Source organism: Sceloporus undulatus, chromosome 1 (assembly GCF_019175285.1).
Source record: "Sceloporus undulatus isolate JIND9_A2432 ecotype Alabama chromosome 1, SceUnd_v1.1, whole genome shotgun sequence".
Lineage (NCBI taxonomy): Eukaryota > Metazoa > Chordata > Lepidosauria > Squamata > Phrynosomatidae > Sceloporus > Sceloporus undulatus.
The window spans coordinates 20,022,328-20,048,239 of record NC_056522.1 but is presented as its reverse complement, the minus strand read 5'-3'; the positions used below and the strand labels follow the sequence as shown (position 1 = coordinate 20,048,239).

At 41.4% G+C, this 25,912-nt stretch overlaps 1 protein-coding gene across 2 annotated transcripts in view; it reads left to right on the top strand.

The window, feature by feature from the left end:
• FOXN2 (forkhead box N2) overlaps window positions 1-25,522 on the top strand; it is a 60,221-nt gene extending 34,699 nt beyond the window's left edge. For both annotated transcript variants that reach the window (XM_042473841.1, XM_042473848.1), the window contains exons 3-6: window positions 10,796-10,920; window positions 15,593-15,657; window positions 17,797-17,865; window positions 18,659-25,522. In XM_042473841.1, coding sequence (XP_042329775.1) covers window positions 10,796-10,920; window positions 15,593-15,657; window positions 17,797-17,865; window positions 18,659-19,221 — 822 coding nt within the window. In that variant the 3' untranslated portion in view covers window positions 19,222-25,522. The remainder of the gene's footprint in view (window positions 1-10,795; window positions 10,921-15,592; window positions 15,658-17,796; window positions 17,866-18,658) is intronic.
• The last annotated feature ends 390 nt before the right edge of the window (window positions 25,523-25,912 follow it).

Here is a 25,912-nt window from a genome sequence, read left to right as displayed (position 1 = left end):
TAATGCAGGAGACAGTGCGCTTAAGCACTCCCTAAGCAGTTTACAGTATGTAAGCTAAGAAAAGGATGGCCAGGTAATGCAGGAGACAGTGCGCTTAAGCACTCCCTAAGCAGTTTACAGTGTGTAAGCTAAGAAAAAGATGGCCAGGTAATGCAGGAGATCGAGGCAGCTGTGGGACAAAAATACTCCGGGCTGCTGCCCCCAGAGTATCCTGCCCAGTGCAGACAAGGCTCAAATCTCTCAAAACTGGCTTGTCAAAAGAGCGCAAGGGGAAAATAAAAGATTTTGTTCTGTTTTCTTGTCCCTGGTTGGCAGGTAGACATCACTGGAACCCTTATTTAAAACAAAGGGGAGGAAGGTGTGGCTCTCCAGATGTTGGACTGCAAGTCTCATCATCCAACATCATTGAGTGTGCTGGTTAGAGCTGATGGGAGTTGCAGTTCCACATCATCCAGAGGTCCATGCTACCTAGGTCCTGATGGAAAAGACTGGGAAATACTGACGGAGGAGAACCTGCCTGGATGGAATAGATTGTGTCTATCTGCTGGGAGCAGCTCTGCTACTGTCAGAGCTTGAGAAAGTTCCTTTAGGTGACTACATCTCCCCGAATCCCCCAGCTGGCCTAGCTACTTGGGATGCTAAGAGTTGTCCCAAAAGTAACTTTCCCCAATTGGCCAGAGGCTCTACATGTACCAAGAAACGTTAGCAGTCTTTTACATCTGCATGTTCACAGCAAAGTGTTTATTATTATCAGGTGGATGCGACGGTCAGGAGTACCTGTTATCAGCTTCGGCTGATACGCCAGCTGCGTCCCTACCTGGGCCGGAGGGACCTTGAAACTGTAGTACATGCTCTGGTAACCTCTCGCTTGGACTTCTGCAATGCGCTCTACATGGGGCAACCCTTGTACCATACCCAGAAGCTACAATTAGTGCAGAATATGGCAGCCAGACTGGTTACTGATACACCCAGAGCCAGTCACATAACACCAGTGCTTAAATAACTGCACTGACTGCCTATTCGCTTCCGGGCGCAATACAAGGTGTTGGTTATTACCTATAAAGCCCTAAATGGCTTGGGCCCAGGATACCTTGAGGACCGCCTCTCTCCATACAATCCATCCCGCACCCTCAGAACATCTGGGCAGCAGTTATTGAGTGTTCCAGGGGCCAGACTTGTCTCCACATCCAGGAGGTCTTTTACCATCTCGGCCCCAACCCTCTGGAATTCTCTGCCCAACGAGCTCCGCTCGGCCACCTCCCTAGCCCAGTTCAAAAAGGGGCTGAAGACCTTTCTGTTTAATCTTGCATTCCCCGATATAGGCCCCAACTAGCTTTCCCCAGCCCTACGTCAGCAATGGCAAGCTGGCCGGAATTGTTTTAATTGTTTTTAAAGTATCTGTATTTGCTTTGTTTATTTGTAATTTTGTATTCTTTAAGATGTACACCACCCTGGTTATATAGAAGGGCGGTATATAAATAAAATTTTTATTATTTATTTTTATGAGTTACATTTATATTCTGCTTTTTCTCCAGTGAGCTCAAGACAGAACACATGGCTCTCTTTTTTGCTCACAACAACCCTATGAAGTTGTTTAGGCTGACTGGACCCAGGTCACCTAGTGAGAGTCATAACAGAGTGGGGACTGGAATCTGGCTCTCCCAAATCTCACTTCTGTGCTCTAACCATTGGCTCAAGCACTCACTTTAAAAAGTTTATTTTCTTTGTTGTACAGTGGGCCATCCAAATTCGCCGGGGTTAGGGACACAGGACCTCCATGAAAATGGAAAAATGGCAGTTTAAAAACCCACTTTTTTAACCTAAAAGAACACCTCTTTAGGAATCACTAGGTCCTCCAACACATCATCATCATCATCATCCCTCCCTCCCTCCCTCCCTTTCCTCAAAACTGTAACTCAGAGTGGCTTATAATATTAAGAAATAATACAATTAAAAACATTCAAAAGTGATACATTAAAAGATAATTACATTATTATAATAATAAAACAGATTGCATGTTAAAAGAATAAAATACAGTTAAAAGATAAAAAATGTTTTAAACAATTTAAAATAATACAACAGTATATGGCCAACATCAGTCAGAATATGACCTTAGAATTATTTATTTAAATAATAATAAATAATAAATAAAACTTTTATTTGTATACCGCTTTTCCTCCAGATCAAAGCGGTTCACACTATACAAGCTATGTGACACCTGTCACAGTACAAAGCAATACAATAACAACAATTACATCAGCAATTTCATACAATTCAATAAAAAGCTAAAAACCATATACAAAGCAGTTAAAACTATCAGTTGTGGCTGGACATCCTGATCTTAATTAGGATGCTATCTCTAAAGAGAATCAGGAGGGTATGCTACCTGAAAGAGGTAGGTTTTCAATGCTTTCTTGAAGGCTTCCAATGTGGGGCAGAGTCGGATCTTTTCCAGAAGTGCATTCCAGTTGGTAGGGGCTGTCGCCGTATAGGCTCTCTGATAAGTTGCTGCTAGTTTTACCCTGGGGTATTCAAGTAAATATTTCCCTGTTGTTCTGAGGGTGCGGGGTGGATTATGTAGGGCAGTGATTCCCAACCTGTGGGTCGGGACCCCTTTGGGGGTCGAATGACTCTTTCATGGGGGTCACCAAAGACCATTGGAAAACACCTATTTAATTACAGTTATGAAGAATCAACGGAAATAATTTCATGAGCTTGGGTCACTACAACATGAGCAACTGTATTAAAGGGTTGCGGCATTAGGAAGGTTGGGAACCACTGATGAAGGGAGAGGCGCTCCCTCAAGTAACTCAGGCCCAAGCCATGTAGGGCTTTATAGGTAACGACCAACACTTTGTATTGCGCCCGGAAGCTAATAGGCAGCCAGTGGAGAGATTTTAATATAGGTGTTATATGGTCCAATCTTGAAGTACCCGTGACCAATCTGGCTGCAGTGTTCTGAACTAACTGAAGCTTCCGAACCTGGTACAAAGGTAGCCTCATGTAGAGCGCATTACAGAAATCCAAGCGAGAGGTTGCTGGAGGATCTACAAATGCCTAGAGAAGTGTTTTCTCCAGGAATCTAGGTCCTCCAGCATGAGTGTATGGTAAGTTTTCAGCAGAGTCTTGCTGAGGACCTAGAGATTCCAAGAGAGAACATACCAGTTAAATCTGTGAAATATCAGATCTGCAAAAGTCAAAGCCACAAGTGAGGAGGGTGGACTGTACTTGGCATTGTTAATATGCTAGTGGTTAATTAGGGAGCTCTGGATGGTGTGTGTTTGTACAGTTAGTCTTGTTTAGCTAATTTATTGGATGGCCTGCCAGCTTATTCCAAAATCCCTCCATCACAACTGATTTGGGAAATTAACACCATTATTACAAAACAGTCTTGACATTTGTGAACAAATTAACAAGTTAAATGTATGAGTCAACAGATCGCAGTTGATAAGCAATGATTTCTGTAACTGCTGGTATTCATTTATTAACTATATTAATTGCAAGGAAAATGATATATATGGAATCACAGAATCATAGAATTGGAAGGGGCCTTATAGACCGATAGGTCCAGCTTCCTGCTCAATGCAGGATCTCTAGCTAGAGCATCCCAAGGTGCATATTCCTAAGAACAAGTAGGCTGCATCTACACTGGAGAATTAATGCCGTTTGACACCACTTTAGCTGCCATGGTTCATTGCTGTAGAATTCAACAATTTGTAGTTTTGTGAGCTATTTAGCCTTCTTTGTCAGAGAGCGCCAATGCCACAACAAACTACATATGCCAGGATTCCATAGGATGGAGTTGTAATAGTTAAAGCGGTTTCAAACAGCATTAATTCTGCAGTGTGGCAGCAGCCATAGTAAACTTATGGTGATATTGACTAGAATAAGTAATTTGACATAATTGTATTTAATTACACTGACAGTGTTGTAAGGCATTGCCACTCATGAACATTATGTTTTGATGTGCATGACCACTCGAAGAACTACAGTTACAGGTAAGCAACCTGTCCTTTCATACTCGTTTTTGGCTCCTGATTTGTAATGTTGCAATCATTTCTCATAGTACAGTATATATTAAAGTGTTTATTTAATAATGAGGGGAGTACTATTTGGCCACCATGTCAGTTGGTCTTGTTGGTGTTGTGTGCTTTCAAGTTGTTTCTGACTTATGGTGACCTTTAGGCAAAGCTATCATGGTGTTTTCTTGACAAAAGTTGTTCAGAGAAGGTTTGTTGCTGCCTTCCCCTGAGGCTGAGAGCATGTGACATGCCCAAGGTCACCCAGTGGGTTTCATGGCCGAACTGGGAATCGAACCATGGTCTTCAGAGACACTGACCAACACTCAAACCGCTATTCCACATCAGCTCTCATAAGTCAGTCTCCCCCATACTTAATGCCATTGATCATACTACCTTGGGGTTATGGAAACATTAGCCCCAAATATCTGGAAGGCTTCAGGTTGGGAAAATGTAATGTAGGTAGACCAGCATCCATGTTGCATTATGGATAGCAAATCTACTTGTGTTAGGAATGGATAGGTATGTGGTCTTCCAAAAGACAGCTATATCTGTCATCCTAAGTGCATTCTAGGGTCTTTTGAAATTAGTCAGACGCACTTCTGATGCTTGTGTGGAGCTGGTACTCTCTCTCTGGCTTTACTTCATGAATGAAGATTCAGGAAGGACTCATCCCACGCTTTCTACAAGCGCGTTGATGACTAAAAAGGCCAATCCGATATAAGCCCGGTTGCAGAAAGCACAGCAGAAAGTCTCCTTGGGTGATGTTTCTGGGTTGTGGTTCTTTCTGCGTTGTCATTTCTCTTCGAGACTCATTCGGCGTGAACTTTCAAAAAAGACTGCAGCATCGTAGATAGTGCGTCTCCATGCCTCCCAATGCGAGGCCAGGGCGGACCATTGTGGTGATCAGTTTGGCCAAGCCTGAGATGTTGTTTCAGGGAGTCCTTGTATCTCTTCTTTGGGACGCCCCTCTTACGCTGACCCGTGGCAAGTTCACCATAGAATACTATTTTTGGGAGCTAGTACTAACCAAGACAAAAACAGCTATGTTGGAAGAATTAGATTCATGTCATTGGCTTAGTTAGTTTCACGCCTGACGGTGAGTATAAATGACCAGGTAGGAAGATTACGTACACTCAGAGCCTGGAAAAGTTATATTTTTCAAACCAAAGTCCCAGATTCTTCCAACTAACATGAATCGGTACTACATTTGGGACGTGGAGCTGCCTTATGTAATGAGCAAAATGGCAGCTCGCTATGGCTTTACTGAAGCATCTGTTATAGCTGGCCACACAAAATCCTTAACTAGATATTCGACAAACTGGACCTTGGGCTACCTGGGCAAAATCTATATTCTCTGTCACTGTGATGAAGCCCTCTCTTTGTTTTATTACATTCTTAATTTGTGTTTATAGTTTACAAATCTCCTTAAAGCATATCTCCCATTAAGAAATAAAGCTAGTTTAACTCCTGGAAAATACCCTGAAAACTTGTGAGTAAATGTGATAGTACCCTAATTTTTTTCATGATTTTATTTACATGACTTAAGGTGTGTATGTGTGTGTCTACATATACATTAGAAACTATCCTTGGATTGAATTGGAACAGCTTAGAATCCAGATGTGACTTTGTATAAGAAAAGAGAAATTGAGTTATGGGCACACTTGGAAACTGTTCTAAAATAAGTAAATCAGGGTCTAGTGAATGGGCTTTGTAAATACCTCATGTATCAGCACTGTCAGAAGATTAAGCTGCTGTAGAACTAATCATTTTCTTCAGTGGCAGATTGCTGGGAACACCAAGTAAGAGCAAGATAGTTAAATTGTTGAATTTTAATTGTATGAGAATGAGTAACACTTTGGTGAAAGCCAGTTTTCCTGAGTTGATCAGCACACACCCGAGGGATATTTGATGCCATCCAAATCCATGCCAAAACTAGTCAGGATTGTCCTTTTTCTATGTGAAGATAGGAGATTCCTTGGGATGTCATGGATATTCTCTTGAGTTTCATAATGGAAAAAAAGGTGGGATATATCTTAAACAGAAATAGAAATAAGCATCTCTTAGTACAGTGCTATTCAGACTGTCTGATGTAAGGAACCAGCAGTCTTTTTGTTCTTGATGTGCCAGGGACTGGTACCATATTTGTGCCCATTGGCTACAACCATTTGTTTTCTTTTCCTGGAAACTTCCTGGAGTTTTCCAAGAAATGTCCTTTTATCCTAGACCAGCAGACTGGCAGCCGATGGCTGGCAAACTGGTCCTGGTCCATGGACCACTACTTTTTTTTAGCATAGTCTTTGACTTAGTCAATGAGTGAGGATCCTATGGCCTTCCAGATGCTGCTTCCATCAACTTATCTAGAGAATAGTCAGCAGTAAGTGCTAATGGACATTGCAGCCCAGGAACATCTGGAAGGCCACAGGTTCCACATTTCTTTTTAGCCCATCATTCCCAGCATAATTTAATGTAAAAATAGACAGGCACATGTAAGCGACATCACATCTGGAAGGAAGTCCAGAATACAAATTGGACAAATCCAGCCCTCTTTTGGAATAGCATCTGTTAATTCATTGCCTAAAGAAAGGGATCACCGTGGATGAATGCCTTGCAATAAGCCTTAAACACCCTTTTACACCAGACCACTCCACATAAAATCCAATTAGCAAGCAAACCTGCTATTAAGGAATTACTTATTAATCGTATCTTTCAATGCTTTCAAAGCGCTAGTTGGTTCTAAATGATGCTTGCTGCCAGCAAGTGTTTTGATGCTGAGAAGTTGCTTGAAATATGCATGCAAATTTCCCTTTGCCTTTGAATTAAAGACAAGAGGAAGATCCAGGCCAGGTTTGGGGAACGTGTGGCTCTTTAAATATTGTTGGATTGCAACTCCTCTTATTGCTTCCTCACCATTGGCTCTCCTGGCTTTGGTCCAGTAAACCAGGAGAGAGAAGCGTTCAGCCTTAATTTATGGTTTATATTTTATGATTTATATTTATTCCCCCTTCTATCCACTGATTTTAAAGCAGCAGGCAGGGCATTTTTTTCTGTATTATCCTCACAACAAACCTGTGAGGCAGGCCAAAGCCAATATTGGGAAAAGTTAGCCCTATCCCAAAGTAATCCAGTAAGTTTTCTGGCTAAGTGGAGACTGAATCTTGGATCTCTCTGTCCAGCAGTCTCTCTGATATTCCAAAGGCTTATAGGATCAGTTTTGTTTTATTGCTCTAGAATCCCAAGGTTCAAGAGCTCAAGTTAGCTACAAAATGGTGTCTAGAGTGAAGCCAGTTCCCTATCACAGCACAAAGAGCCACATAGTGGGATTGTAACTGCCATGGTTCCATGCTGTGGAATCCTGGGATTTGTAGTTTGTTGTGGCAGTAGAGCTGTCTGACTGAGAAGGTGGAATAGCTCACAAAACTATAAATCCTCGAATCCCATTACATTGTGCCATGGCAGTTAAAAGCAGTGCCAATCTGCCTTCATTCTGCGGTGTAGATTCAGCCTTAGTTAGCTGAATTTCTTTTCTGAGGGCGTGAAAGCTAGAAACCTTTTGAAAAGTGTGTATGATGTGAATTTCAAGCATAAAAAGCATAAAAATCACCATTTGTGAGCAGGGAGAAAATTGCTTCCTCTGACAGCAAGCTCAGGTGCTGAGTGTCAGTGTCTGTTTTGCCAAAACAGGACGGCTAAGAAACAAGAGGGCATTCAATGAAATACGGTATTTTATAAAAGGAATACAAATATCTAGGAAAGCATCTCCCAGCTCAAATCAGTATACAGTATCTGGGAAATGCGGTTTATTTTTTGTGGGGTAAAAATGGAAAACTAGGGGGCCAGCAGAATGGAATATGTAGGATGTTTGTGGGACTGGGTGGCCATCTGGAATCTGAACAGGAACAGTCCATACTGTGTAATTTATTTACATTTTACCCCTTATGTAAGAAGTGAGCTGGACAGGATTATTTCCTAGATGCTCTCCCCGTGATTTCACTGTATTTTTGTCAGATGGTAGGTGCATCTACACTGTAGAAATAGTGTAGTTTGACATCACTTTAAGTGCTGTAATTCCATCCTATGGAATCCTGGGATTTTAGTTTTACAATGTCTTTAGCCTTCGCTGAGAAAGAGTGCTGGTGGCTCACAAAACCACATATCCTAGGATTCTGTCGAATGGAGCCCTGGAAGTTAAAATGGTGCATTGTTTTTACAGTGTAGATGCACAGTAACACAAAAGGTAGGGTTTTGTCCATGGACTAGAGACTTCCATATTAAGCCTGCTTGGTTTTGGATTTCTAGGAGGTTGACTATCAACATGGTGTTCTGACAAGGATTTGTAGAAAGTTGATTTATTCAAAATTTGATAGTTTTTTATTAAAACCTAGCATTATGGAATTTGCAATTGTTGTGTATACTGGGGTTTTAAAAAGTGTTGATTTATATTGAAATGGCTGAATAGTAGCCACTTTTGGAAATCAGATACATATATAACATATGAAACTTTTATGTATAAGATTTCATATATTTTGTTTCTTCTACAAAAAAAGATAAAGTAAAAAATCAGGGCAGTTGTATACTTTTTGTGGTTGATTTTTACCCATCATCTCCCAATTACAATTTACAAATTAAAGAAAGCTTACTCCTTTGTAGCTAAGTTTCCAAAGCTAATAAGCCTCCCATTGTTCCTTTCTTCAAAAACTTACTCTAAAGAAGATGCTAGTGAGAATTACAATAAAAATGCCAGTCACATCACAACACTGCAGGAGCGGCCCAGAAGGACTCTTCTTTACCGCCGGAGCGGCGTTTCTCCAGGGGGAGAATCTGTAATCTGTACTGTATCGTATTTTTATTTTGTTTTGTAAACCGCCGTGATCATAGGAACGGCGGTATATAAATAACATTTCAATCAATCAATCAATCAAAACACTATGCAGTGCTACATCACTTGTACAAGTCTACATGAAACAGCAACTTTTAAAAGCAGAAGTACAGACGTAATCTATCACATTGAACTAAACATGACTTGTATTTCCAGCAATGTCACATATGTGATCGAATACCAGAGCCCCAATGCAGTGTACAATATGATGGGTGGGGAATCCCTGATCTTTGCACAAGATTCAGGAATCATAAATCAACAATCGCCATCAAAAAGTTGAAACAACCTGTTGCAAAACATTTTAATTCTAAGGGAAATAAACTTTCCAACCTGGCTGTATATCCAGTAGTGGTACCCCATAATCCAAATGTATTTGAAAAAAGAGTCTGAATTTGCAGGGTTGAGACCTTGAAAAGCAGTAAAGCACCATAAAAAATCATTTTGGTTAACATCAGTTTCCAAAAGCTTGCTAGGGAGGGTCACAGGTATGAATTTGCAAGAAGTAAGCAGAGCGATGGAGGCCAGGGAGTCTTGAAGATCTACAGGGTTGCCACGGGTAAAAATCGACTCGAGGACAGTTAACAACAACAAACAACAAGAGCTGCCCCAACATCCCACTGTTACCTGGGGCCCACTGTTGCAACACTGGGTGGCACATGCATCCCACTGTGCTGCCCTCCCCTCTCAGCGAGTTGTTCGCTCTGAGGTCAGGACAAGGCACTCAACATTGATCATGTGGCTATCTACCTTGTTTTGACCTCAGAGCAAGTGACCGGTGGATGGCACAGCAGGATGTATTGTAAACAATTGCCCCGACTTGTAACGGAAGACTCTGGATCTTCTGGGAACGCACACACATATGCAACAACAATAACAACAACAACCCAAAAAGTTATAGGGGTGGTATTGAGCTGGTTCAGTGGTGAACTGGCCAGGCATTGGACAGTTTGCACCAGAACCAGTGTTTGAAATGTGTGTCATCTGGACATTGCTGTGGGGATTACATTTTATTTGGTCCATGCAGGCAGGGCCAAGGTCTAGAGTATGCCCAGCAGCATAAATAGGGCCAGATACAACAGACACATGGTAGTCATAGTGGACATGAAGTCCTGAGCTACTCCTGAAAGGACAGTCTCAGCATACTGTTGAAATCCTGCAGCACCATAAGCCGAGGGGACTCCACCATCAATCCTGAGATCATCCTGGCTACCTCAGGACATGAGACTGTTAAGCTGTATGGTAGGCAGTACAAACGTTTCAGACTGCGGGATGGTACACCTGATCAGGGTGATGGAGTCATGATAGACCATTCCCACTTTCCAGATTATGCTTGCTGCTGCACAGAGAAACCTGGTGGGCAAAGCTGAGAGAGTTTAACCAGGCCTCTGTGATACACACCAGGTTGGCATGCTTATCCAAGATTAAGTTCTGAATAGCAGTTGTTTTCTCATTCACGAACCTGGCATTAAGAAGGAGCATTTTCAACCCAGGGGAATTGTTGCCACAGTTACCCTGACTATTCAGAACAGAGGACAGTTACCCTATCCAGTTCTAAGCTTATGTTATTCTCTCATGTCCTCCACAGTGCAGTTGTCACCTGTGTTCAGCCCAGAGTCTTTAAAGTGCCAAAGCAAATGTTTATTTATATTTTTTGCAAATGAGAACTGTGATCTTTACTTTGTCTAGAAGTCGAAACATCCTGGAGTTGATCAGCTATGGAAGGAGCAATACTTCCATGGAGGCACAGGGGTTTTATGGTTGGAAGGGTTCTCGAAGACCATCTAATTCAACCTTGATGCAGGAATCTTGCAAAATAGGATGTTTTCTGGAATGACACTGCACCCATTTTGAGAATCGTTTTGTAACCAGGACCCCTGCTTTGTTATTTATTTCCTAGGTAAATGGTAAAGGCTCTTTATGGTGTGTGGACCCAGAATATAAACCAAACCTTATACAAGCTCTGAAGAAGCAACCATTTCCTTCCGCGTTTGCGTTTTATACCCCACCGGCATCACCATTGAGGTAGGCTTGATATTTAAAAACAATAGTTCTATCCTTGGTAAATCTGTCTATCCCTGTAAGTCTCTCATTTGGGTGAGAGAGCCTATAACTCACTGAAAGCATGTGTTCTGTATGCAAAAGGTCTTAAGTACCCCATTTATTGCTGTATGCCTTCAAGTCATTTCCAACTTACAGAAATCTCCCTATCATGGAGTTTTCTTAGCAAGAATTATTCAGAGACTGTTTGCCATTGCTTTCTTCTGAGGCTTAGAGAGTGTTACTTGCCATGGCCAACACATGGGTTTCCATAGTTGAGCAAGGATTTGAACACTGGCCTTCCAGAATCCTAGTCCAACACTCAAACCACTATGCCATGCTTACTCTACAATGCCATACTACCCCAAATATCTCCACGTTGCTCTTCAGTCCCTGTCAAAAATGGCATCAGGAAGTGTCACATCATGACTTCCTGTTGCTTTTCTTGAGAGGGACTACAGAGGAAAATGGAAGTACTTGAGCTAGTTGTAAGGGGAGGGATGTGACTTACACAGGGATCGCAGTTGACCCCCTGTTCCAAACACCATCTGGGCAGTCAAAGGTTGATTGCTACACAGCTGATAGCCAGCAGCTAATGAACAAGCCAAGCCACAGAACAATATACAGTTCAGCACTTGCTTTACTTTAGTAAATACAAACATTAAGTCTCAAACAGAGTTCAGCAATGCATCCAGAATCAACAAACACATTCCAGGTCAAGTACTGAGTTCAGGAACACTACAGGGAGCCAGGTAGGTCAGATAATCTCGAACAACTCCTGGAGGGCAGGAGTAAGAATTTATAGATCAGTTCTGCTTAATTAATTGCTGTGTCCTATAAATCCTCTGAGACCCCCTCAAGCCCTCCCTTTGTTGTCTCTGCTCGGCAAAGGTAGGTAGCAGTAAATGGTTTTCTATATCTGGATGGGAAGGACTCCCTGCCAGAGCTGATACTACACTCTGGTCTATCTCAGAAACATGTGGCTCTGGAACCTGCTCCATCTCTGGTTCAGCAGTTGGTCCCAGCCATGTTCTGGACCCTACACAGTTGCCCACTCTTGCCTTAGAGGTTAACACATTGCACTGTATTTTATATCTCTCCCCATGTCACAGCCTGGCTTTGAAAGCGGGTGCTATTCCTTCAGGCCAAGAACTGCTGGTAACATACTGATTGATAAGAGATTTCTATCCCACCATTCCTGAAATCTTATAAGGGAGTTTTAGCAAAAGAATATTAAAATATAGTAACAATTGAGATTTTGTAAAAAAACAACAACAAACAAACAAAAGAAGGCAACAATAGCTTAATAGTTGACCCCACTAAAGGTAAAAAATAAATTCAAAATTTTGTTTTAAAAAATGAAGTGTCAGAGATGCATCACAGTAGCAGCAGGCAATCCATATCGTTCCCTTGAACATTTCACAGAGTTTGCAGCAATTTTAGTAAGGTGAAGACAAAGGGGGAAAGTGGGAGGAGGAAAGAGAAACTGAAACATATTGGCCTGTTACAGACAGCCAAAATAAAGCTGCTTCGGGTCACAGTGGAGGTATGGTGTTTCAATGATGCATGCGTCCTAAGAGTCCAGAAGTCGCACCAAAGCCACGCTCCAGCCCTAAGGACTGGAGTGCAGCTTTGGTGTGGCTTCTGGACTCTTAGGACGCATGCATCATTCAAACACCATACCTCCACTGTGACTCGAAGCAGCTTTATTTTGGCTGTTTGAAGCAGCTGAAAAAGTTGGGTGACAGAAGATTAGTTGGAACTATCTCTTACAAACTGAGATAGTTGGAGGGTATGCTATAACCCTCTGCCTAATTTGAGCAAAGCTGAGGGGGGGGGGATAAAAGCCCCTCCCCCAACCCACATGAAATTCAGAGCTTTGAAAATTTACCTTTTTTGGACTCTAAAGTCCCAGAATCCATGTCCATGTCTCGCTGTTACAGTTACTCATTAAAAGTAACTGTTCCAAGCTCTGAATTTCAGAAGCATTCTGCAAACAAACAAGACATCGGACCATCGGGTTGAATTAAAGGCCATCGTGTCCCACAAGTCTTGCTTCTAGGGTGATGATGAGGCCTTTTAAAATTGTATGGACAGCTGAAAGGAATGAAATATTTCCCCTGGGGTAGATTTTGGGTATGGCTGCAGGAAGGGCACATGACTCTTCAGTCCCTCTTCTCAAAATAGTTTGGAGTGTTGCAGTTGTTGTTGTTGTTGTTATTGCTAGAAGAGCTCTCATTAACAGATGCTCACGACAAACTTATGCTCAAATCACTTTTGGGAAAGTCATAAAAGGGAGACCCAAAGGCCAGGTTTGCATTTTTGTTTCATTTTGTTTTGTTTTTCGCTAAATATTATTTTTAAACATTTGCATGAGAACGTTTCTGGTGTTTCTGAAGGGGCTTTTTCAAAGCTTGTGTCAGTGTTTGGTTAGGGCTGCAGACTAAAGTCGGATCTAATTATTTAGATTCAGAACAAGATGGAATGAAAGGACAAGAGTAACTCTGGGCCTGAAAAAAGGAATGGCAAGTTAAGAGCACAAAGTTGCTGTGCAGTGGCTCATTTAGAGAGGTTGTTGGCTTTGTCTGCACAAGCTAAAACATCTGTTTCATTCCTGTTCTGGCAGTACCCTATTTGGACAATGCACAACCTGAACCTCACTTCTGGTGCAAACAGTCAGGACAACATCCAGCAGGTCTAGAACCAGGGTATAATACCCTTAAAACAGTTTTTTAAAACTTACGTGTTATTCCAGATCTTCCAGGAAAATCTAGGGCCCTCAGTTCCCATGCCAGGTCAACTGTCTGCACACATGTCTCATTGAACCGCCGTGTGCACTCGCTGTTATCGCCAGTCACCCAATCTGAGTTCAGAACAAGGCACCCAGACATGTGGTCTTCATTGGGCACCTTGTTTTGACCTCAGAAGCGAACAACCCATGGTGGCAGTGCATGCACCAGGTGGCTCAGTGGGGCACTTGTGCAGAAAGCCGTTCTGACATGGGAACAGATAATAGGGAAGTTGGGGCCAGGATACTCTGAGCTGGTCCTGGAATGTCCCGGCCAGTGCAGACAAAGCCTTAGTACTCAGGATTAGGAAGACCTGAAGTTAGAGTCAATGAATGTAGGAAGCTGCCTTATACCAGATGAGAGTATTAATCCCCCTAGTCTTGTCTGTTCTGATGGATAACACTTTCTCTGTGGTCCATTCATGTCACCTACGTCATGAGTTGCTTTAAAATTTTTTAGTGGAATTGTGGTGCATTTCCCACCATTGAACTGTGGCCTTCTTAATGGGAGCTACAATCATGTCTCAGTTTCACTCTGATCAATAAGGTTGATAAGTTAAAATTGATCTGATTCATAAAAGTTAGTAATAATGATAAGAAGATATTTTTCAAACATCCTTTGGGGTGTTTATCAGCATTTTTTTTTTAAAAAAACACTCCTTTGTCCTATTTTCATTGCTGAGATGCACATTTTTAAAACCTTGGTGTCATAGCCAGCTCTATCATTTGGGAGAATGAGGCAGACACATCCAGCAGCAGATTCAGAGTAGGGGGAACCAGGAGTAACCTTCTAAGCCCCTGGTTGTTCCCCTCTCTTGGACATCAAATCTTTGTGTCCACAGAACTTGTCTTGTACCCTCTAAATTGATCTGCTTCCCTCAGAAGTGGTGGCAGACTCTATGGTAAAGTGAGGTCCCACCGCTAATTTAGTCACCTTCTGTAAATAGGAGGGGTGCCATTTTCTCCATTGTTTCAGGCAGTGAAATGTATGGGAATAGTCCAGCTAGGTGCATTTCTAAAAAAAATGTCTGAACAGTATTTCTAGGTCCAGATGGTCAGAATCGGGGAGCAGTTCAGAGTATTCTGGTCCTGAATTGACCTGATGTCTCCCATTATCTTGGGCACTTCCTTCCAATACTGATGTCTCCCATTATCTTGGGCACTTCCTTCCACAGCACCCGTGTTTTGCTGTGCAGCTTGGCTCTACTGCTGCTGGCGTGAGTTGGTTGCTCTGAGATCAGAATAAAGTGTCCAGCATCTTATTCTGGCTGGGCACTTTGTTCTGACTTCAGACCGAGCAATTCACACCAGCTGAGGTGGCGCCAGGCAATACAGCAGGACATGCGTGTGAACAGCTACTGGCATCGCAACAGAGAGTTCTGGATCTTCCATGAACATCAGAACAGTGAGTTTTTAAGAACAGTTTTAAGGTATACATACTTTAAGGAACTGGAGTGAATGTTATTTGGCCCATGTGGACAAAGTCTAGGAAAGTTTGGAAACTGATTCTCTGTTTACCAGCTTGAGTAGTTTCACTTGTTATGTAATTTCCAGTGCAAGAGAAACACTACCATTTTGAATTCACTGTGATTTCAAATGTCAATATGGTTAGAACAGAAGTGAGTCTCATTTTTATCAGCTGAGTCTGATGATTTTTTTAAAATTCTATTTTACAACTGATTTAACTGAATTGTGTTTTAATATTATCACTCTGGAATTAAGTTTTAATGTAAAAGTTGGTTTTGGTTTTGAATTTAATTGTTTTGATCAGTTGTGAGTCCCAGTCTGGGAGATAATGGGGCTCAAAGTTAAATAGAGAAATTAATAAAAGCAAGTGTAAATGTTAGGGTTCTTTTTCCTCTCTTTCAGTGGTTCCTCGTCTCCTTGCTACTTAACCTCAGTTCTGAAACAAAGTCAGAGTCGATCTGTTAAAGGTAAGTGTGGTGACATCCACTGCCTAATATTTAGCTCTCCTTTGTATTAAGGAATAAGTTTCCTTTCATAGTCCAGAACAAATGCTATGTCCAAATTTTGGGTTGAAGTCATATTCTCATTTGTGGCAGCCTATAGTTGTGAGAGTGCCTGTGGTATGGGAAACCAAGGTTTGAATCCCTGCTTGGGCAGACAAATCCACTGGGTGACTTTCTCAGCCTCAGAGAAGGGCAAAGACAAACCTCCAAGCCATGGATGGTTGAATCCATGGATAAAGAATCCATGAATACAGAGAGCTGACTGTAGTTGTGAGAGTCAGTATGGTAGGGCATCTGGGATCTTTGGATCTTGTAAGGAGAAAGGTGGGGTATAAGTCAAATAAATAATTAATAGAGCGTTGGACTAGGACTGAGAAGACCAAAGTTCAAATCCACACTTGGCCATGAAACTCACAAGATAACTCTGGGCCAGTCAACTATCCTCAGCTCAACCTATTTCACAGGTAAAAGAAGAGCCACATACAGACCTTATGGTTTGAGTGGAGGCGTATGTGTATTGTACTACAGCCTAGTAAGGTTTATTTGGCTCTGGTGCTGAGAAAGAAAGCCATTCTCCATCCTTGATCTCATCTTATGATCCATATTTATTTGGAAGTCCCCTTCATTCCTTTCACCTTTGTTGTTGTTAACTACCCTCAAGTTGGCCCCAATTCATGGCGACCCTGTGAATGAGACATGTGTAAGACCCTCTGTTCTACACTGCTCTGCTTAGGTCCTGCAAAATCAGACCTGTCACCTTCCTGATTGAATCTATCCATCTGGCATGCAGTCTTCCTCTCTTTCTACTAACTTTGCTAGTATTACTGTCTTTTCTAATGAGTCATGTCTTCTTATGATGTGGCCAAAGCATGACAGCCTCAGTTTAGTCATCTTGACTTCCAGGGAGAGTTCTGGCTTTATCTGTTCAAGAATCCATTTGTTTGTCTTTTTTGGCTGTATCCTCAGAACTCTTCTCCAACACCAGATCTCAAATGAGATTATTTTCTTTTTATCTGATTTTTTTCACTGTCCAGTTCTCACATCCATACATGATGATAGGGAATACAATGACTTGGATGATTCTGACTTTAGTGATCAGTTATATATCTTAATTCTTTAGTATCTTATCTAGTTCTTTCATAGCTTCCCTTCCCATTCCTAGGTTTTTTTTCTGATTTCTTGGCTGCAGTGTCCATTCTGTTCAGTGTTTGATCCAAGGTATGGGGACTCTTTAACTGTTTCAGTTTTCTCATTGTCTTGGTTGAATTTATGTAGATGATCTATGGTTATTATTTTTGTTTTCTTTATGTTGAATAGTAAGCCTGCTTTTGGCCTTATCTGAGAATAAATACTTATGGAATTATTGTCATAGTCTTGTAGCATGACAAGCATGGGGAATTAGTGGCCTTTCAGATGCTGTTGAACTGTAACTTCCATCATACCTCACCCGTATAGCAAGTAGTGTGGAATTATGGCAATTACAATCCAACAAAATCTAGAGGGTCACATGTTCCCTAGTCTGGCATATTAAAAATATTTCTTTCTCTCCTCCAGTCATGCCATTTTGCAGGGACCCCCGTCCCATTTCTTGCTTTTGTTTAGTCTGAACTTGAATCTTGTTTTCATCTCTTTTTTTACAACCTCAAAGGCAGTCATGATTCATCCAAATCTTAATCTACTTCCCATTTATTATTTATGTTTTTCAAGCTACTTGGTCTGTGTTTCCTCTTTCTGTGCTGTTCCCCAGCCTTTTCTACAGTTGACAGCTCTTCCTTCCAACTTGGCAATAAAGTAACTAAACTCTTACAGGAAACTTGGGTGCCAAGCAGGGATCCTGCTCATCCATTTTTAATTTGCTTTTCCAATTTCTAGTGATCTGAGCAGGGCTCATGGCCCTGTTCTGGAGAGTCTGTATATCTGTATCTTTGACCTTGAATTTGTGGGAACAGTGTTCAAATTCTTAAGGCTGTAATTCTGACTAGTTACACTTGGCCAAGCACCTTACTTTACTTCATTTGTTAGCCTGATTTTTTTTTTTGTGTGTGTAATGCACTATCAAGATGAAATCTTGATTTGTTGCTTATTTTTCTTTTTCCTTTGCAGATTCTGATATTGATGCTGCTACTGCCATGATGCTTTTGAATACTTCCATCGAAGAAGGCATTTTAAACTGTAAATGCATTGTATTTTGTAACCCCTTTTCCCTTTAAAATGCTGCTGTTTTTAAAATACATTTCAAGTGTAACTTCTGAGAAGTTACACATGAGCCAAAACAATGAACAGTTTGGCAGAAAAGAAAAACACTCAATAGAGTTCCTTTCTTTCTAATTGTAAGATTTCTCTTAGGTGTTTGGCTAGTGAAACAAAATACAAGTGCAGCCAGATTTAGTGCATGCTTGCTTTGCAAAAAAAAGTCCCATTTTCCTCAGTATAGCTTACTCGCAGGTAAACATGTACATTGTGACCACATAAGCTCCTTATTCTTTTTAAGCCAATTAAATTTTCAAGAGATGGAAACACAAGGAGAAATGTTTAGAATAAGGGATTAATGTGAGCAATCTTAGGGTCCAAACAGACAGGCCAAAATAATGCTGCTTCGGGTCACTTTGGAGGTATGCTGTTTAAATGACACACACATTTTAAGAGACCAGAAGCTGCGCCAAAGCTGTGCACCAGTCCTTAGGACTGGAGAGTGGCTATGGCGTGGCTTCCAGCCTCTTAGGCGTCTTTTAAACAGCACACTTCCAAAGTGACCCAAAGCAGCTTTATTTTGGCCTGTCTGTTCAGTCCCTTAGTTTGATACTTCTAAGTTGCCTTCAGTGTCAGTAGAAGGAATCTTTTTTTCTTGGATAAAACTGTTAGCGGGGGGATTATGAGCTCTATAGCTTTTGCAGGCTCTGCCTCCTTACTTTCACTCCAGTGATTGTTTATCCCAGGTTCTAATAAGATACTCCCTTTTCCGCAGGTGAGAAGCCACAGCCTCTCAAGCTCTCCAAAAAGCGGAATTATGGCAGTACATTCCTCAACCATGGGTTGGCAAACCAGGATGAGAACGATTTGGTGGTTTCCAGTGTCGACCCCAAGGCGGATCACAACTACAGTGCCAGTGGTGTGGCCTCACAGCGCTGTGCATCACTATCCAGCATGTCTTCCCTATCCTCCATCGATGAGGTATACGATTTTGTCTCAGAAGCCAGCCGAACGGGCAGCGATGGCAGCGAAGGATTCCACAGTGAAGTGGACACCGAGGGTGATGACAATGAAGATGAGGAGGAGGAAGAGGATGATGATGATGATCCCCTGGCAGATAGCGGTTACACCTCACAGCCATGCAGTGGGGCTTTAGAGAAGGCACAACCCTGCCAGAAAGCCCTGGAGGAATTGTGCCAAGAGATTGACGAGGAACTGAAAGAGGCGGCAGGGTCTCTGCTTCACCTCGCTGGCATCAGCACATGTCTAGGGTCCCTAATAAGTACTGCAAAGACCCATAGCCACAAACGAAAGAGAACAAATAGTGACATGGCATGAAAGGCTGTGTCTGCTGATAGATTTAAATGCATATTTTTTTTATTTTTCAGTGTGGCAATACTCCTCTACTTTTTTGCCCTTCACAAGGGAGATCAAAGCCATAAAAGGACTGTTTTGTTGGTTCGTTTGTTTGTTTTTTGCAGATTATACTTTTACAAAATTGGTTTTTATTTTAATTTAAACACCCCCCCCCCCCCCGTAAGCATGGTGGTTTTTAGATGGTTTGGAAGGATGACTTGAGGTTGTGCAGAATTGGGGGTGAGGAAAATGGAATGCCTCCCTATGCTCCCTAATAATTTTAACCAAGTTGAATATTCTAAATTTATTGGTGGAGCGTTTGGATTCACATAGGTGTCCTTGTCTGTATCAGGTGATGTGAATGAAGGTCTTGTAAAGCTCTTTGAATGAAATAGAGATTGGGAGATGTATTATCTTTGTGTGTGGAGCCTCTCACTGTAGAGTGTACACACAGTGGGAATGTACCCTATGTCCCAGTAAGCCTGTCCTGCATACAGGCTCACTAGATGCTTGTATGTCAAGTATTGGAACAGACTTCTCTATCAAGTCTAATGTGGAGTTTCTCTCACACATTTTAAGGTTTAAATACTGAGAGGAAAAGGACAATGTGTTGCAGTGTACACATGAAAACTCATTCTGCTAGAGCTTTCAAGATCAGGTAGTAGAGATCAATTAGATTGGACCTTAATAAATTGGGCTAAATCAAGGGAGGACAACTTGACGCTTTCCAGATGCTGATGGACTGCAGCTCCCATATTCCCTCACTGTTGGTTTAGGATGGTTGGGAGCTACAGTCTGACAACATCTGGAGTAGCATCAGTTGTTTGCCCTAGACAAATTCCTATGTAATAAATTCCTATGTTCGGCCCTTGGGCTACTCAATAAATTGTATATTCAAATTCCTATGTTTAAAGTCTGTAACATTAAACTAGAAAAATTCCTACCTAAAGAGAGATCTTGTAGCACATTTGAGACTAACAGAAAGAAAGAAAGAAAGAAGTTGACAGCATTCAGTTCATCTCAAAGGTGCTACAAGATCTCGCTACATAATGATTCTACAGACTAACACAGCTATTTCTTTGAATCCTACCTAGAGAGCAAGTGAAATGAGTGAGACCTATGAGCCCCAACTAAATTAAATCTCTGAACTAAATTAAGGATTGGTGTTTGCTTTAACCCATTGTCTCCTCTTCCAGTCTGTCGTCTAGTACACAAGCATCAGGTGTGCCTGAGGGAATCAGAAGCCACAATTCCTTTACTCCACCCTTAATTTATTACAGGCTCAGCATATGTTGTGATATAAAACGTATGTGCGGTTGCAGGTTTGGGCAACATCTTATATTCTAGTACAAGTAATGGCAAAGTTTTAATGGTTTTTATCCCCACCTAGCTTTGTCTCCTATCATTATATAATTTTCTCATGTATAAAAGTCTGTGAATGCTTTAGTGCTATAACACTGCCATCATGGATCATTTACAGACTGATCCCTGCAATTATAAAATGGGATGGGTGGAAGAAGTATAAGATCCGAACTTAAGATATTTTTGAGATTTTCATTTTGAGTGGTTCATCTTTGCTCTCACTCTAAAATATCCTAATTATAGGACAAAGTAAGGAGCTGGTTCTTGCTTTCTTTTGGGTGGCCCTTATGAGGAGAAAAATGATTAGCTCTTATATCTACAACACAGAAATTAATTTGCAAATTCTTCTTGCTATCATAATATCCCAGCCCTCCTTGTTGTCTTAATACCTCAGTTAAGTGAAAAATATTGGCTGTGGAATCATATGTTTCACATAGAGCATAATGTAATGACGATTGATTTTTGTCTCTTTTAGGTTGAAGTAGCTCATACAATATATCTGTTCTGGTTTGTACCATTACATGCTGCAGGTGAAGACTCGCTTGTTTCTGCATTGTTCTCTATGAAACAAACACACACAGAGAGAGCTAGAATTCTAGATTACTAGGCAAAAGTTTCTGACTTGCCCTTCTCCCAGCCATTGTTCTCTTTGCAGGAATCTTCATCTTGTATTGGAACTTGCTACCTTGTGAGCCCCACCTGCATTCCAGTTCTGAATAGATGTACTGCCTGATAGGCTTTGCAGACAGCTTTTTGAATGGATGCTTAATGCCACTTGGTACACTAGACCTCCACCTCTAATTGTATGCTTCATCATTTTGCTATATTAACCTAGTGACCTTTGAAAGTCAGTACACAGCAGGACTGCAAATACCATCAACCCTAACCAGCATAACAAGTGGTGAGGAATCTTGGAGGTTGCAGTCTGACAACACTGAGAGGGCCATATGATTTTCACCTGTCGAATACAATATACAGTTCTAAAGGATACTGTTTAAATATCTGTGCATGTGTGTATACACATACACAAAATTTAAATGGAACTTAGAAAATACATGATGCTGAAAATTCCTATCAGTCTCCATCTTTCTTGGACAGGAGAGACATGGGATGAAATTCTGACTAGGAATGGATTTGGTATGGTCAGAATGGAATCTTTCTCTTACATTGGTTAGTTCAGCAATAGTATGGCATGCACAAACACTATTATAGTAGTTTGATAACACTTTTATCTGTCATGGCTCCATCCTATGAATCTTGGGATCTCTAGTTGAGTGAGATACTTGTATACTCTTCTAGAGAACCCTTGTGCTCTGGTTAAGGGGAGTTGATTAGAGCTCTCTTAACATGGGATTTTAAATCTCCCAGGAAACCACAAATCCCAAGTTCTGTAATATGGAGCCATGACAATTAAAGTGGTATCAAATTGCTATAACTATGCAGTGTTGATACCATGCTTTCTGTGCAATACTGTGTGTCTTCTCAGCCCGGATGCTCAGATGGATTGGCCAAAACCCCAGTTTGCCTTTTTTTAGAGGCTTTTCTGTTATGGTTTTGCTTCCCAAATGTTCAGCTACAAGTCAGCATGGGAAGGACTGATGCAACTGTGCAGTGTTGATACTGACAATTTCTCTTGCCAGATTCTGTGGGAGCCGTGCCATGATTGTGTGCAACAGTGTTATCGTAGTATGTAGAAAATGTAAACACAAGGAAATGGTAAAAGAATGCCTGTTGCTGTGAGATGTCTTGAATGGGTTCAGATGTAGGCTTGGAGGCCTCTCATCTTTACACACAGTGTTCTCTGTAAGAGTTGATGCCTCATGTGTGCATCATCTGAGAAAATAGAGTTTATCTATCTCCATATGCCAGAAGACATGACCTTATGTGTATGTTCTTGGCTTTTCTAAGATACCTGCTGTACTGGGTGCTACTATGCAGGTAAAAGAAGGAATCATGTATGCTGGTTAGATGGATAGCCTGCAGATCATAGACAACTGTACTGACCAAAACAGTTCTTTCCTTGTACCTATTGTTTGTAATGATGGGGGTTTTTTTGTGATGGGAAGGGACCTCACAGGGACTGCTTCCACATACTCAGGGTGTATCCACTCTGCAGAAATAAAGCAACTTGACTCCACCTTAACTGCCATGACTGTTATTCTTACAGGTTCCTGGGATTTGTAGTTTGGTGAGGTTCCATACCTCTCTGACAGACCAGGTTGAATACCTGACCAAACTAGAAATCCCAGGATTCCATAGCATGGAGCCATGACACTTAAAGTGGCATCAAACTATTTTGTTTCCGCCTCTTCCCAATTGTAGTATGACAAAAAGCATTGATTGGAACAAACAGGTTCCAACTGAGAATGACAATTTTGTGGCCTGCCCAGCCTAGAATTCCCAACATTCCTCACACTGACAATGCAGGCAAGGGATGTTGGGAGTTGAAGTCCAGCAGCATCTGGAAGGCTGTACAATTTCCAACCCTGATCTAAACAGACCAATCTCCCCCAGTGCCATTGCTAGCAGGTTTCACAAATAGAACTGACCCCTTGAATAGTGGCTCTTAGACACTTCAAACATTTTGGACTCCAGTTCCCAGGAGCCCCAGCCAGCATGGCCAATAGTCATGGTTTCTCAGAGCAGAAGTCGGAAACATCTGGAGGATGAAAGGTTGAGAAATTGTCCTGGGTGCATCCCACTGAAATGTCTTTCAAAGAAGAGCATAGCTGTGTTCTTAGTTACACATTTCCTGTTTCTTTCAGCGGATGCTTCCATGGGAAATGTCTCCAAGTAGTGAGTTGGGGCAGTTCTGTAGTTCTCAGAATGACTAAAAATACTATGGCTTCATTCACACTACACAATTATAGCACTATGATTGCACTTCATCTGTTATGACCATATCCTATGGAAACCTGGGGTTGTAGCTGGATGAGGAACTATACTTTTCTGGCTGAGAAATCTAAATACCCCTCCCTAAATACAAATCCCAGGATTCCATAGGATAGAACCAGTGCAGTTAAAAGTGGACTCATAGTGCTCTGATTGTTTAGTGTGAAAAGGCTCCATTTGGTGACTAAAGCATAAATGTTGCTTATTCTGCTTGGTTTGATTGGGCAGCTTGTGTAAACACAAGCTGCTCCACCAATCCAGGTAGAATAAGTAACATTTGTGCTTTTTACACTTCTTTCCGTTTCTAAAAAAGGTTGTGTATGAAAGGGAGGTCATGCTCGTCCAGTTAAGCAAATCTTATCCGTATTGGTAAGGAAATCAGTGAAGAAGACCAAGTTCCATTTTAGTCCTTAGTAGAATGAAGTGAAATGTTTTAATGGTGGCATAAAACTTGATAACAGAGTAGCTGGGGAGAATGAGGAATGTGTGACGTTCCACAGATTTGATAGCACTGCAGCTCTTCTCAGCCCTAGCCAGTGCCAAGGGATGATGGGAGTTGTAGTACAACAAAATCTGAAGAGCAACAGGTCTTCCATCCCTGTAGTGCAGGCAACATGCAGGCTGAATTTGACCCTCAGGCACTTTTGTGGTGAGGTGGTTCCCAATCCACAATCTGATTTTGGTAGTGTAGCAACAAGATCTACAAAGGATGTTTGGATATTTTTAGAAGGTAATTGTGGTCCTGGAAGCTGCTTGAGAAACAAGTCCCGTTGCTCTCTTAAATATTCTGTTTTCCAAAGGGGGGGGGGGGATCAATTTCTGTTTGCCATTAGATAGCCAAAAGAGGTGCCAGGGAGAGGTGTTTGGCCTGTAGCAGAAGCTGCCCCCTTCTCAAATTGCCCCGTGGATTCACTGAATTTGGTTATCCCATCCCATTATAGTAGATGATCAGAGTTTTCATTTTCTTGAATGCTGCCTCCTTACATCCGTGTCAGCTCTTCCACTGCAGTCATTCATGTAGTCATTTTGTAGAGGTCCAGTGCCACAGTCCAGTGAAGCCACACATGGTGTGCCTGCTGGATCCCAAATACCATCTGTTGTGTAATGTTGGCAGAGATTCACCTCGTGTCGGGAAGGGTCCGTGTACCATTTTTAGTGTTTTGGAGCAAAACCTTTGTTAAAATGATAGCAAACTGTAAATGCCTCTATGTTGTACACAATGCTAGTTTCTAGACAAACAAAACAAAACTTTAATGCATGGCTGTTTGCACGTTCACCTGTTTATACACAATTTACTCTGGTGTAAAGTTTAAACACAAATGGTGCTCGTTCTGTGTGTGGCCTGCTTTTGCTCTTCTCAGATGGTTTGGCCAAAACCCCAGTTTGCCTTTTCGTGTGACTTTTCTGTTGTGGTTTTGCTTCCCAAATGTTCAGCAACAAGCCAGCATGGGAAGGACTGATGCAACTACCCACTCCCAAATTAGACAACAATACTGTATGGTTTGGTTTTAATATTTCTAGATTTTAGTTTTTTGTTAATTGCCCAAGCAATTGGTTTATGTTCTGGCAAAGTAATATAAAAATGAAGCTGAATCCACAATTGAAAATGCTTCATTAAATATGTTTTTATTTGCAGTTTAAAAAGTGTGACAACAAGGGTGTTTGGGTGGATTGCTGCACAGTTGTGGTGCCATAAAAATATTTCCTCTCACTAATAGCTGGTGTTCAGGGCCTGCTCCTCTTGGAATAATTTTTAGCCAAGTAGAATTTCCTGGCAGGGGAACTGTTTAAGCCTCTTCATCTAAATTTTCAAGAACACCTGTGTCTTATTTTTTATTATATTTGTTGCTTTTTGCAGAAAAGTAAGCAATACCAGTGCTCAGGGAAGTTACTTTTCGGACCCAAACTTCCAGAATCAATCAGACAGGAGGCAAAGGATTCTTGGAGTTTCATTTTTAAAAAGTTTATTTCCTGATAATCTGACTAAAGCAAATGGGAGCAACAAAATAACAACTTGGCACCCAGTAGCTTAATATATTTGTGTTTTTGGATAGAACTGGTTCACAAAACTGTCAATTTGAAAAGAGACTAAATATGATTGAACAGAAATGCAAAGGAAGAAAAGGACATGTCTGAACTTGTGAATGGCTCTAGTTGCATGTCTTTACCATATCATGGTTTTTGCCATGAGCATAACTTGTAAGTCTACTTACTCCCTTAAGTGAAGAGGTCCTGAGCACCTGCAGCATGGGAATTTAATGTGAATTCACCTCTTGCAAATCAACAAGCCTGTATAGTAAGTGTGTATGCGCATTTTAAGTCCTGTATGTTGTGTTGCTGGTCAAGAATTGTCCCCTCCATTTAACATTTGTCCCCTATATGTATTTAGTAACTTTTTTATGTGGTGTGGAATTTGTTT